The sequence below is a fragment of the Watersipora subatra genome, chromosome 3, assembly GCF_963576615.1.
Source record: "Watersipora subatra chromosome 3, tzWatSuba1.1, whole genome shotgun sequence".
NCBI lineage: Eukaryota > Metazoa > Bryozoa > Gymnolaemata > Cheilostomatida > Watersiporidae > Watersipora > Watersipora subatra.
Genome location: NC_088710.1, coordinates 52,279,625 through 52,293,616, shown reverse-complemented (window position 1 = coordinate 52,293,616; position 13,992 = coordinate 52,279,625). Strand labels below are relative to the sequence as shown.

The 13,992-nt window shown below is 37.5% G+C and overlaps 2 protein-coding genes across 2 annotated transcripts in view; one reads left to right on the top strand and one right to left on the bottom strand.

The window, feature by feature from the left end:
• The window catches only part of LOC137391670 (myotubularin-related protein 13-like), a 36,634-nt gene extending 23,611 nt beyond the window's left edge, over window positions 1-13,023 (bottom strand). The window contains exons 1-11 of the mRNA XM_068078188.1: window positions 12,901-13,023; window positions 11,618-11,716; window positions 10,713-10,795; window positions 9,230-9,478; window positions 8,369-8,474; window positions 8,064-8,180; window positions 7,187-7,319; window positions 3,846-4,068; window positions 2,700-2,891; window positions 287-415; window positions 83-181 (exon numbers count right to left, since the gene is read on the bottom strand). Of these exons, the coding sequence (XP_067934289.1) occupies window positions 83-181; window positions 287-415; window positions 2,700-2,891; window positions 3,846-4,068; window positions 7,187-7,319; window positions 8,064-8,180; window positions 8,369-8,474; window positions 9,230-9,478; window positions 10,713-10,795; window positions 11,618-11,681 (1,395 nt within the window). The 5' untranslated portion in view covers window positions 11,682-11,716; window positions 12,901-13,023. The remainder of the gene's footprint in view (window positions 1-82; window positions 182-286; window positions 416-2,699; window positions 2,892-3,845; window positions 4,069-7,186; window positions 7,320-8,063; window positions 8,181-8,368; window positions 8,475-9,229; window positions 9,479-10,712; window positions 10,796-11,617; window positions 11,717-12,900) is intronic.
• A 681-nt stretch (window positions 13,024-13,704) lies between these two features.
• LOC137391103 (nostrin-like) overlaps window positions 13,705-13,992 on the top strand; it is a 48,307-nt gene continuing 48,019 nt past the window's right edge. Inside the window, exon 1 of the mRNA XM_068077463.1 lies at window positions 13,705-13,783. The gene's annotated coding sequence lies outside the window, so the exon portion shown is untranslated. The remainder of the gene's footprint in view (window positions 13,784-13,992) is intronic.

Here is a 13,992-nt window from a genome sequence, read left to right as displayed (position 1 = left end):
CTCGGCTGCTATTTCATCAACAATCTGTCTGCAGTAACCAGAAACAATATAGCAGACTCAACCTGAAAAGCTGCCAGCTTACATTTAGATAGAGGGTGTTGGCTATGTCCTTTATATGTGTCAGTACGAGTGATGGATCCACTTGTTCCTCATGAAATGCTGTTGAGAGTGAAGCAAACACCTGGTAAAGGAAGAACACACCATTGAATTATAATACTAACATTGGATGAGCTACATATGGAGAAAGTCAAGCAACAATCACCAGAACGAGGGGTTAGAAACGAACCTCGTCAAAGACATCACAGACGCGAAAGGGTGCTCCTCGTGACTGTACAAATGAGGCAAAGCACATACTTTCTAGAACCTTCTTAGAGAAATCACACTCCACCAGATTACGCATTCCCAAAAACTTGGCCTGCAATAGAACGAGCAGTCGAGTACAGCGTCACAATTAACAGGAAACAAATGTAAATTACCTTTCTTATAAAACTCGGATGCTAAAATCAGCAAGTAATCTCCACTAATGAAACAGGATGCACAACACTCCAACTTCATGGTCACCTCAACCTGAGTAGTGAGTATCAGAGTATACAGTGAGCACCTGAGTATACAGTGAGTATCAGAGTACACAGTGAGTATCAAAGTATACAGTGAGTATCAGAGTATACAATGAGTATTAGAGTATACAGTGAGTATCATTGTACAGTGCACCCTCGAGATACGATTACCCTGATATACGATTTTTTCACCTTACGAAGTCAAACATTGTGATATCTTCACCTCGCTATACGAATTTTATTTCACCTTACGATTTTGAGAAAAGTTTCGCCCGAGTTAAAATTTGGCGGTCGGTGTGCTCATAACGCATGTCGAAATAAAAAAGGCAACAAAATATAGTTTGCCGAAAACATTTTCAGAACGTTTAGAAGAACACGACGATTGACTTCTCTCATGTCAGCATTCCGGCGTGGAAAATTTTGTGTAAAATACACAAGCGAGAGCAAATATTCATTTGTAGCGCTATTATTATATATTTTACAATAAACTTTTAAGTCAGCATACGTAAATAACTACAAGTATCTACATTTAATTCGTTAGCTATGGAATCTGAGACCGATACAAACGTTACAAAACGAAGGAAAAATGATTTGTATGTCAACAAAGTTGGATGTCGTAAATAAGAAAGCACCAGTATTATTAACATTGTCAAGGAATATGATCGCTACCAATCAGCATTTGCAATTATTATTAAAACAAGAACTCCATTAAAGCAAGCACAAGAAAGAGCTGCCGACTGAAGATTTGAAGGAGCTAGATCATGCACGCGATCAGCATTCAAAAGGAGCAACCATTTAGTAAAGGCGAGGAAGTACAAGATACAGAAAACCCCACATTAGCAGAAATATTTCAAGTGTTTAATTTGCCGATGTGGACTGGTACATTAAAACAATGCATAAATAATATATATTATTTATCTCTTGTGTGGCATGTTTTTCATATTTTATTTGTTTCCTTTTGATTTTCTTTTATTTTCTTGTTTAACCATGTCTTTGCAGGTGGGCTTGTTATCTCCTACGTGAATACAATTCATCGTATGTATGTAACTCATATAACTAGCTACTCAAAATAGTTGACGCATTTACATTACTTTCTGAAACTTGTTAAAGCCCTTTCCTCTAGGGTATAAATACGTACAAACTTTTTACGTATGGCTACATTGATTCTTGTGCACATTTCATACAAGAAAAACTACTGTAGCACCTTCTCTGGATCCTTTACAAGTTTTAGCTAGCTAACAGTTTTCTGCATTGCACCAGCAATTTTTTCTTTTAACCCAGAAGAAAAATTGGACAGGACTAGACAACCTTCCTTAGCCTGGTAAAAATTCCATTTTATTCTGTATTAAATTAATCTTCAAGTGTACAGCAACATAATTAGCATTGATACCCATTTGCCTCCTCTCTGCTTTATTCGCTACAATATACCAGCTAAAGTCGCGTTACTCCAAAGGTATGTACGTCCTGTATAGTAAATAAAATTTCATTGTTCTTTTCGGTAGCCATTAAATGGTCAGGTGTGTGAGAGGCCGCTTTCGATAACTGCATCCCTCGGTCTTATTGAATTCTGGTTGAAAAAGGTTTCAACCAGACACGCTAAATTTTATAATGAAAGTGAAGACAGAAACTTATGAAGGATAAAATTTCGTGATAACAGTTGAAATTCATTAAAATAGTTCAAAATACATACTAAAACTTGGTTTTAAGGGTGAGTTGGGCAAGCTTAACTGATTTGAAGTGAATTCAACGTTTATGTTATGCGTACCTTTTGAAGGTAAGAACTTGTTACCGTACGATCTGCATTTGGTACACAGATCACAATGCAGCTACTGCAGGTAACTATAGTTACTAAAGTTAACATACTATTTCGTTACTAATTTTTAATATGTACAGCATTTTTATAAAATTTTGGACAATTTTTACCTTCTTTTTTGTCATTGTATAATTACAATGGTTTCTATACCCCGACATACGATTTTTTCGCCATACGATGCCAACCTTGGAATGGATTAACATCGTATCTCGAGAGTGCACTGTATACAGTGAGTTTCAGTGTATACAGTGAGTATCAGTGTATATGAGCGTTTAGTGAGGACGCATGTAATACCATGCAATGACCAGTTTAGCTGGCATGAGACTCACATTATGAAATTGTATGACAGGAGGGGAATGGATGCGCACAATCTGTAGGCAAGCTCTGTACCCACTAAACAGCTCCGCAAAAAACCTTATAAAGACCGCACGGATTTCTTTATCAAGCCGCTCCAGGTCGGATGTTTTGCTGACATCCTTAGGAAATGCAAAGTCAGCAAGCATGAGGTCAGGGTTCAGCACCTGAAACAATAAACTGTGAAAGAACATTGGTATATACCCACATGCCATTGCTTGAATAAGACATTAATAGAAAATCCGCAGAAGCTAATATAAAGCTGGCGATACATTCACGTAGACCACAAATATGTAATGCAAATATTCTCTTACCCGCATAAGGCAGCTAAATATTAATCCTTAGTTATCAATACACTATGGAGCTCATGACTTCCCTCAAAGCATAAACATCGCTTCTACATATCGATCTTACAATCAAAAGCTAGAATAACTTAACTTTTTCGATACTGCGTTAAAATCGCTATTCTGACCAAATTAATTCAAACGGATTTTCGGAAATTCGATATACCGCTAGTATTTATGCAATATCTCGAAAATCAATGCAGATATTGTTTTACTGTAAATTGCATCTTATTTAGGACAAAATTCTCTACAAGGGAAGTACAAAATCTTTAGTGGACCCTACTCTCGCAAAATCTCTGACGCTTCCTTCGCATTAAAGCGGTGAATTTCTTATTGCCCATTTAAAAATATGTAGAAATGGAATTGCTTAGCAAAAAGATTTTCGATTGGTTGCACGTGATTGACAACAAAGTTGTTTCGTTGGAAACAAAATTTGATTGGTCTAGACAATGTCTAGGCTTCGCAATAAAAAGAAAAGTGAAACCCTATTGATTGGCCGATTCATCGGCTTACGGTCTGCAGTTTCTATTACCGCGAAAGCCGATACATTGGCTCACGATAGCGAAAGAGTTAATGGATAGAAAATAACTGACATGGCATTAGTATATACATTACATGTACATGTAAATTGAACAGCATTGGTGCCTACAGAAGGAAAGCCATGATCAGTTTTGACAAAGTGAGTGTCAGTAACTAGACCACTAGCAGCACTCTTTAACTATGTAGCCAAACAGCCCTTGCAATACCATTCTGGTCTCACGATCTGACAACACATACTAGAGAGAGACTGTCCAACAATCGTTGGCTCATTGGCTCTGGCACACTTGGAATGTGCACACACTCCGGTATGACAACACTGCCGCTGTCACAGTCGACTATGATGACATCAAGAAGGTCCTGAACTTGACTGCTGACAGATGAATGCACTCCAGCAATGAAAGGGGTTGGGGTACTGAGGACTTCCACTAAGCCAGCCGGCAGCACCGGTATGTACACATAGCTGCAATATGTTAAATATACTGTCAGTGGCATTCGATCTGTTACCTTCATGAAGACTATTTTCAGCCTTTCTCATTGGATAGTTAAATTCACATTAATACTAGAAAAACATCTTGAGAAAAATAGAACCTTAATTTTAAAAATTGGGGCTTAACTATTTGTGTAAAATGCACTGTTTTCGTGTCTCCAAACTCCACACAAGTAATCTCAGAGCATGTGACCAGATATGGGCTATTTCTACTCCAGACATCAGCTGAAGCCATATCACAAATGTCCACCAGAGTGCTTGTATGTATGTATAACATTTTATTAGCATTAGTAATAATCAACAATATGATGCTTTTTCATTACATGCCAAAAGAAAGGAAGACGAAGACGGGAATCAGGAATTATTGAACGAGTTGAACAGACGTGTTTTGAAAGTTGGTAATTTAATAGCATTGCGGAAGTGTTGGGATAGTGACTTGTAGGTTGAAGTAACAGAAAGTTCATAAACTGAAACATGTGATGGTGGATGTAGTATGCTAGTATCACGGCATAGAAAATGATGTTTGACATATGTATGGAAGGATAAACATAAATATTCTGGGCAGTTTACGAAGGATTTTGAAACTTGTAACACAAATGCGAAAATGAGCATAAGTTTGGGTAATGGTCGATACACAAGTATAAGGCAAATACGGCCTCCTTTTATCACCATACTTCAACTAAAAAGCCCTTATTCAATGCACTTTTCAATGTAAATTGGACACTCAGCAACTAAACAATGCCCAACTGGTGAGGCTCTTATAGACTACTACTATATCATAACAGCAGAGCATTCACGCAGACTTATAAAGATATAAAACAGCGCCAAAGATTGAAAGGAACTACTTGCAATACATTCTGCACATGAATTATGCGTTAGTGTCTACTGGAGAGTGATTCGAACAGCTACTCCATCGCTAAAGCTAAGTAGCATCCTATCATCTCTGGCCGACCGACAAATAAATGAAATATAGATATAGAGACGGATCACTGATATTAGAGTTGGCAGAAGCTATGCAGTAAATCATCTCACATCAAGCGCATGATTCTCCTGAGAGCCAAGCCAATCGCTTGCCTCCTAGTTCTACTAGTATCACCTCATTGCAATCTTATTATAAATCTATGGCAAATCCATCGAAAAGCTCTTTAATCAGCATATTAAAAACATTCTCACGGACAATGCGGAGGCCCGGTCGACATCTAACAAAACAATACGAGTGTATAAGATGCCTATTTAGTGTGAATACATGCTCTAAAACAATAGAAGTTGCCATGTAACTGATTGCATGTGCTGCTGAATAAGCACACATGTAGGTCAGCTAATCACACTCACTCATCCGGGGTCACAGTCTTCATAACTGAAATCTTTACACATAAAACTACTCTGCTGGTCATTTGTGATGCGCTGATTTAGGAATGTCACGAGTGAAGGAAGTAGGGCTTCACTCTTGACTTGTAGGTCAATCGGGCAAACCCTGAGTGGTTCACATATAGCTGAACGATATGCAACTAATGGATATGGGATCACAATGCTTAGCTGTTATCTTCATTTCATTCTAGTTGTTGATTGGGTAGACATATACCGCCTGTACTGCATGGCATGCCCTCCATAAATGCAATGATCAGCTGAAAAGAGCTGGTATCATATGAGTGCTGTTGCTATGTGCCAGGTCTGCAAGTTCTTACTGGCCCAAGCGAGCCTTGTACCAGCATTAATGCACATGTACATCCTAAGCCACACTTAAAAGTCGTCCCTATTTTTTAAATTAAATCCAGGTATTTTATCCAACAAAAGGCAATACATGCATAAAATTTTAAGCCAACATAAAAACACCTAACCTACAATTATTGAAGCTTTTATCTTTGAAACAACATAGCACGGCAGCTCTAAAATGTATATAATTCAGGCAGTCACACAAGATGCAGCACACATCTGACTAAAATAATTGAATTTGGTTAGTAAATATGTTATTTTGGAACAAGTTAGCAAGAAACGGTTCCAATATCAGAAGGATGAATATTCTACAGGATATTAATGTAGAATTTGATACTGCAAAAGATTTAAGGAACTTCAAAATATTGCTAAACATAGACACAGCCATATGCTAGACATTGCTACACATAGACATAACCATATGTTAGACATGCTGCACATAGACATTACCACATGCTAGACATGCTGCACATAGACATAACCATATGCTAGATATTGCTGCCCATTGATATTACCACATGCTAGACATTGCTATACATAGACAATCATATGCTAGACATGCTGCACATAGACATAACCATATGCTAGACATTGCTACACATAGACATAACCATATGTTAGACATGCAGCACATAGACATAACCATATGCTAGATATTGCTGCCCATAGACATTACCACATGCTAGACATTGCTATACATAGACAATCATATGCTAGACATGCTGCACATAGACATAACCATATGCTAGACATTGCTACACATAGACAATCATATGCTAGATATTGCTGCCCATAGACATTACCACATGCTAGATATTGCTACACTAATACATAATCATATGCTAGACATGCTGCACATAGACATTACCACATGCTAGACATGCTGCACATAGACATAACCATATGCTAGACATTGCTACACAGACATAACCATATGTTAGACATGCTGCACATAGACATAACCATATGCTAGATATTGCTGCCCATTGACATTACCACATGCTAGACATTGCTATACATAGACATAATCATATGCTAGACATGCTGCACACAGACACAATCATATGCTAGACATACTGCACATAGACATAACCACATGCTAGACATTGCTACACATAGACATAACCATATGTTAGACATGCTGCACATAGACATAACCATATGCTAGATATTGCTGCCCATTGACATTAATTACCACATGCTAGACATTGCTATACATAGACATAACCATATGCTAGATATGCTGCACATAGACATAACCATATGCTAGATATTGCTACACATAGACAACCATATGCTAGCGTTGTCGCACATAGACAACCATATGCTAGACATTTCTACACATAGACATAATCATACGCTAGATATCGCCATGTACCTGTATTTGAGAGGATAGAGAAGTGCAGAAAGAGCAGTGCTGGTTATAGTGAGCCTGCTGTAGCTCCTTGATGTAAACAATATCTTGTGATCTGTCAGGGCCGCAGACACCAAAAGAATCACATTGTGGATCCCTACAGTGACCGAGTGAGCATGTATTTATAATGTGACTCATAAGCAGGAACTCTATACCGAAGCCAACATAAGAGTTCTCCGTTAGCCGAACATACTTGCTCAGCCTGGTCAGGCTCGATTCTGACTTTTAAGACAAACATAAATTATCGGTAAGAATGGCAATGTGTGTGCCTGCGGATGCAGGCCGAGAGCTTGGGTTGAGAGACCAGGCTTATACTTATCTAAGCATACTCGGGCATTCCATTGATCGGTCTCTCCTAATTCATACAAACTCGTCTGACACTGGCATTTCAACAAGCAGCAACAGATACGCTGAGGCATCAAATCAAGCGGTAGTAGAGCATGCTTTCACAAACAATAACATTACAAACTGCATCAAGAATGTGCCTCACATTTATACTTTCTCATCAGACTATATTATTTTAGCTAAGGTTCGTTAAGTAGAGATAGCTCGTTAACCAATACTTGGCTCATAAACCAGCTAATTAATGAAGCCTCCTCTCAGCCTCAAGCGCAACACTGCCTTTACTCCAGCTCAAACCTTCTTATCTCCCTTAAAGGCCTACAAGCCGATGGTGGTCGTGTCCTTGACCCTCTCACCGCAACCATGTCCTATTCCTACACTTACACAACCCTCCAGTCAATGCTTGTATGAGATGGCATCGCTGTGCGGGTCTAGAGTAATGCTGATGCATGCGCAGACGGCATTACGTAATCAGTTGCTAGCAGCTGCAGGCACCTACCTAACTCATGAAAAAGGATGGCTGTGGTCTTGCGAGTAACTGGAATCATAATGTTCGTAGGAGGCTGCAGCACCTGCTTATCCCCAGCACCAATGGTGAAACGAACCTGTGGGCCACCTGCAAACAGAATCACATATGATACTAACAAGAGAGAGAGAGTGTGGAGAGACCATGGCAACGCTTGATAATTTTTATAAAGACAATAGCAAGAAGTAATGATTTGTTAAACCAAGAAACAAATCACTAATGCAGCCCAGTGTTATAGATTCAATGGGAACTCTGCGGCACTCTGGAGGTGTACGCACCTGCAGGAGGGACCATGATGCACCCAAGGATGTTACCGACAAGCTCCTCTATATCGCAACTATAGTTGCCCTCTACATACACCGTATATATCACTCCCAGACAATTCTAGAAAACAAAAACAATGCACAGCATGCACTTCTCTAAACAATATAAATGGTGAAATCACTGCCGTGATCACTCCGATAACCTGATACAACTTCAAGATGTTTATCTTCCACGCCTTCCATGCCAAAAGAGTTGGTTAAGTCATGCTCCAATGCATGAATGCGCATTCTTCATCCGCGTCTTTCCTTTCTAGATTGAAAGAAACTATTTGCCATTGAAAGACTTTCTATTACTATAGGAAATAATGTAAAAACATACAAGACAGCCACACATTTCGTTGAGCCTTACAGCACCCCATTATTCGAGCATTTGTAGTAGGTATGAAAAAGAGAAGCTAAACTGAACAACGATTTAAGAGTGATGAAGACGGTTTTCAGAAAATCAGCAGAAAATCTTTCCTAGTTTTATTACAGATGATCAATTTTGGAAAGCTCTGCAATCAGTCAGGAATTGCAGAAGGGCACAGGCTAGGGTTAGTGGACTACAGCCAACGGATGATACCTTTCACCATCAATCTCTAATCAATTCATGTAATTGTTCCCTATCAGTATTATCATTTTTCCATTTATTCCGATAAACACTAGATTACCATAAATAGCCCACAAAAATGTTGATTGCTGATTTAACTGTTTTGACAGATCTTAGACTGTCTCTTTCATAACAACAAACAATGCCCTCTCATTGTTTGGCTCTAGAGTGCTTTGCTATCCACATAACAAGGGGAATTCACGTAACAGGGTAGACTGTGACGCTACCTTGAAGGTGTCGAAGTAGTCGAGCTGGGAAATAAGCACGATGCTCTTAGGTGCAAACATAACGGAATGGTGTACCATATCATCGTCTCTTTCGATCTCTCCTGCCTCACCTCTCAGATCATCATAGGGCTCATAAAAAGTGAGACAAGCGCAGTAGCGGCGCTCAGCGTCTATATCGGTGAGCACGCTGACAAAATACGTCGGCTCCTGCCGTCGCTCTGTCAGCTCCCAACCTCCAGGCTGGCAAAACTAAAACAATCAAAAAGCAAAAACTGTGAGAACAATTGTAACACAAAATAAAAATGCAAATGATTCGCTGAGCTAGAGTATCACAGCTTTATTATTGATATTACAAATCTTTACTATGATAAGAGTAGTATCCGTCTGAAGCCACACTTAGAGCTTTAGGAAAAATTGCATCATACAAAGATCGAACTATATTATATATATATATATTATTAAATATATTATATATATAATATTCACCTTAGCAGCCAGGCACACTACCAGCCTGACCACTACTAGACCACCAACATCATAGACTACACCAACATCACCAGACTACAACATCATAGAATAATTGTGTGCATAGTTATTACACATCATAATCTTTTACAACGCACAGCCTGCCAGCGTACTAGTATGTACATATAATGATAACGACTGGTCTAATCTTCTAGGGCAAATAATACGATGTAAGACCAGCGTATTTTAGTGAGCCACATTTCCTATTGAAGTTGAGGGAGCTCAGAGGAAATTAACAAGGATTAATGGATGAAATATGAGTTTGTAAAGTGATTGGAAGTAACCAGGTCATGCCTGAAAAAACCATAGACTACCCACACATTTTAACACCGCAATGAGAGTTAGCTCTGGTAATTTTTTATCAGCAAATCAGTAAACTGCATACCTTTAGGAGCTTCGCTTGCCAAATAGTTCAAAGTTAGTGCAATGAGGTCAGTGCTGAGTGAGGAATAGTTGAAAAGGATCAGTACTAAACAAAAATATTCTATTCCATACCATCAGGGAGTTTCCATGAAATGGTGTATGCTGACACATGGAAATCAGTCAGCACATTGCAATACATATTCTATGTCTAACACACACCAAAGAACTCTGCTGATTGATGTATTCTCCTTGCCCTCAGGGTACCAAATCACTGAATGAACTTTTTATGATCAGAAGCAGAAAATGGCATCACATGGGACAAATTGTAACAATTCATGCCATTAATATTGGCAACGAATAGGCTGAGCTCCAAACGCAATACCTATAGTATAAGCTGAATTCTGCAGAGCATCCATGAAGCACTCAACATGATGTGCCAGTGATTCTTGGTTATCTTTCGTATGTACACTGCACAAAGACTAGCATTGGTGTAAAGAAATTCACTGGACCATTGCACGACCTCTACGTTGATGTAGCATCGCCTCATGGAAACTTATTCATGTGAGTATGATTCATGTAGGTAATTTAGACTTACCAATTCAATCCCATGAGTAAAAGGAACATCTGGCCAATCTTTTTCTGGAAACCTTTGTATTACCCTTCCGCCCCCAGTTTCTCCTGCGAATTGCAACGCGCATAGAAAAGAAATAAAAAAACAGTAAATACATATGACATGTCACTAGAGCCTTTCTCTCTTATATTCTACGGCATAGTGCAGCATATGCAATGCTTGATTATAGTACTTTGGTAAGTTGTACATGAATCATACACAGGGTGATCTCAAATAAAATAGGAAGGCTCCTTTTTGGAGTCGATTTTAAGAGTCGAAAAGTTGTGAGCTTATAGCAACAGAGTGAGCTAGTAACAACACAGTCAGCTCATAACAACAGAGTGAATATAGACTCCTATCACGATTGTAAAACTGGATAGCCAATACAAAGTAACAGGCCTAAATGCTACAAAAATTATCATTCTGGACCAAACCATAATTTATCAGCATTGCGACATTATGCACAACATCATTTATAAAAAGATTTTCATTATTAAATAAAGTAGGAAAATTATTAATTCCCAAATAAACCTAATTACTAATATGAATAAAATGTGTAATAGAAGATGTCAAAAGCTCAAACTGTGCAGCCAAATATATAATATTATTCACATGACTCGAGAAAGCTTTTTAGGACTAGGCCAACTGCCACGCATAAGCTCTAGTTTGGTTACCTTGCTAGGCTCAAATGCTACAGCATTCACATGAAGGCTTCCATTGAGGTTACAATTATGTGTCAACTGAAATTTACTTCAATGAATCATTTTTAATCAACAGTTGCAGGAAGTTGAATAATTTAATGAATGAACAGATAATTTAGCCTAGTTCAACATTTACAATTTTACATCGCCAACATTCGCTACACTCAGTGATTTGTGGTATGAACCTACCATCTTTATCTTGCTGATAGCCAATTACGATAAAGTAATCGGCTAGTCTTCTCCACTGAGCCATTCATTCAGGTATCAGCTAACATCCATGCGGCACCACTAACAATATTAAAATTCAAAGACATACCAGCCATTTGACTCTTTAACATAATCACAGGCTATATTAAAATGATAACAAAATCAGTCAGCAGAACATTCAGGAGTGTATGTAGCATTGGTCTGTACAGTTTACAAAAGCTTTGCCATATAATTTGATAAATACAGTATTAACATAACACTAAAAAAATAATTGGGAAAGTATAGCAAAAATTAAAATTTCATAGCAAGAAATCACAGTTGACAACTTTCAACGATCTGGGCAACCTATCTCAATTGGGATATGCTAAAGTCACAACTATTCTGAAGAAACTAGCATGATAACTACGTACTCAATTAGAGACAATATGACCACCAGCAGTTCAGCACAATACCAGCATGCTAATAACCAACGATACTAGCAATAAAAGCTGGTAACGGATAATATGTTAACCTATATTTGATGCGTTATAATATACAATACAAACACAACCAATACATCTTAATTGAACTATGTTTTTACTAAGGTACATAAGTTACGTCTTATATATAGAGTAACTTGCTTGGCAGCTACTCTAGTTGCACCAAAAACGTCATATAAAAATGCATAAATATGACAAAGTTTCGTAAAGACACCTACTAATTTGACCCAATGCAACTACGAAGAATAAATTGAAAACTTATTTACTTATTATCAAATAGCATTAGTTTCATAATCTAATCGTTTAACGACAACCTGTACTACAAATATTCATTGCATGATATTCTAATCTCACCAAAAAAACATAGTAGGCCTACATGTAAAAATAGTTTTAGTCCATTATTTGAAGTTTGTAATGTGTAGTTGATTACATATACTTCAATTCAAATTCTTGCATAGTTGATCAATTGAAAATATTCATATAAAAAATATTATAAAATCACACAGCAATGTACAAACGTAGGAAAAATGTACTAAATATATCCAAGTTGTACAGCTTGGCTATATTAGCGACAATTTCTTAAAGCTATATTCGTTTCAGACGTTTTTACACTATTATGTAATTTTATAATTATTATTACCAAACTTGCAAAAATTTCAAGTAAACAAGTATTGTTGCAACTCATTGCACTCATTCTGCAGTAGTAATTTTGTAAAAACTACGCGTCCTATGGAAAATTAGTAACAATATCAACTGAAAATATGACAAAAGTTAATATTGACTAACCTTGGTCTGCTAGTAAAAATGTATTACTAACGGAATTAAGAGATAATTTTATCCGTGCCGCCTCATTGCATCCAATTAGTTCACCAACAATATTTCTTACGGCAATAATAACGAAGAACTATGAAATGTTTTAGATGCAGTCGACCTAAGCAAGATCAGAGACGCGTGAACGTAGCCAAGCGCATCATTGGCGGACACCGTACATTCTTGTATGCGTTAAATACTTATCCAATTGCATCCTTGAAGTTATCTCTGTTATTTATAAAAATTACTTAGTTTGACGTGTTTATTACCGCAAAACAAAATTGCAACAACAATAGTGTTTATATGCTTACACAAACTGTTTAATTTATAATAATTTAATTTGTTTGAATGTTAATGTTTGCCATATCCACCAACGTTATATGGGATTCGTTTTGTGGGAGGTTTATTATTGGTTCTGCATGATACGATATTTATACCACGCCCTCTAAACTCCTCCCCATTTCAGCACTGTACTGTACTGTATTTAAAAGCGTTTCACCGTACCAAATGTTTCCGGAAATACATTGCTGTCTTAGAGTTTACAGCCAATAAAACAAAACTAGAGTTGTCGCTACTCGACTTGCTTTTCTTGCAAACTACTAACTGTATCTGTACGTGTAATAGTGAATAATCCATAGAGCTATTTGTCTTAACATACGTATCAGGAAATCACAACTATGTCACCATGAGTAATTGTTTGATATGGAATTGTTTACTCTTGTTTTTTCTTCGGTGTATCATTTCAACATATTATTGTTTTTACAACTAGCTTCCGCCTCTAGTTTCCTAATGCGTTTTGTACAGCTGACAGCGATTCAGACGCAAATCCGTGGTAGAAGTTTGTTACAAGACAACAAGGGTTTGTAAATGGTTATTAATTGCAGATTAGTTGTTTATTGACAACTGCGTGTATGTGCTCAGATTAGATTAAATGAGTAGTAGGAGAAGAAATTAGATGGAGGTCAAGAGTTTTGTAAAAACTACAATTATTTTGTTCTAAAACTCTACAAGTAATGAACTCGTATACATACCTGCCAACTCTCACGCATTGGGCGTGAGACTCATGCA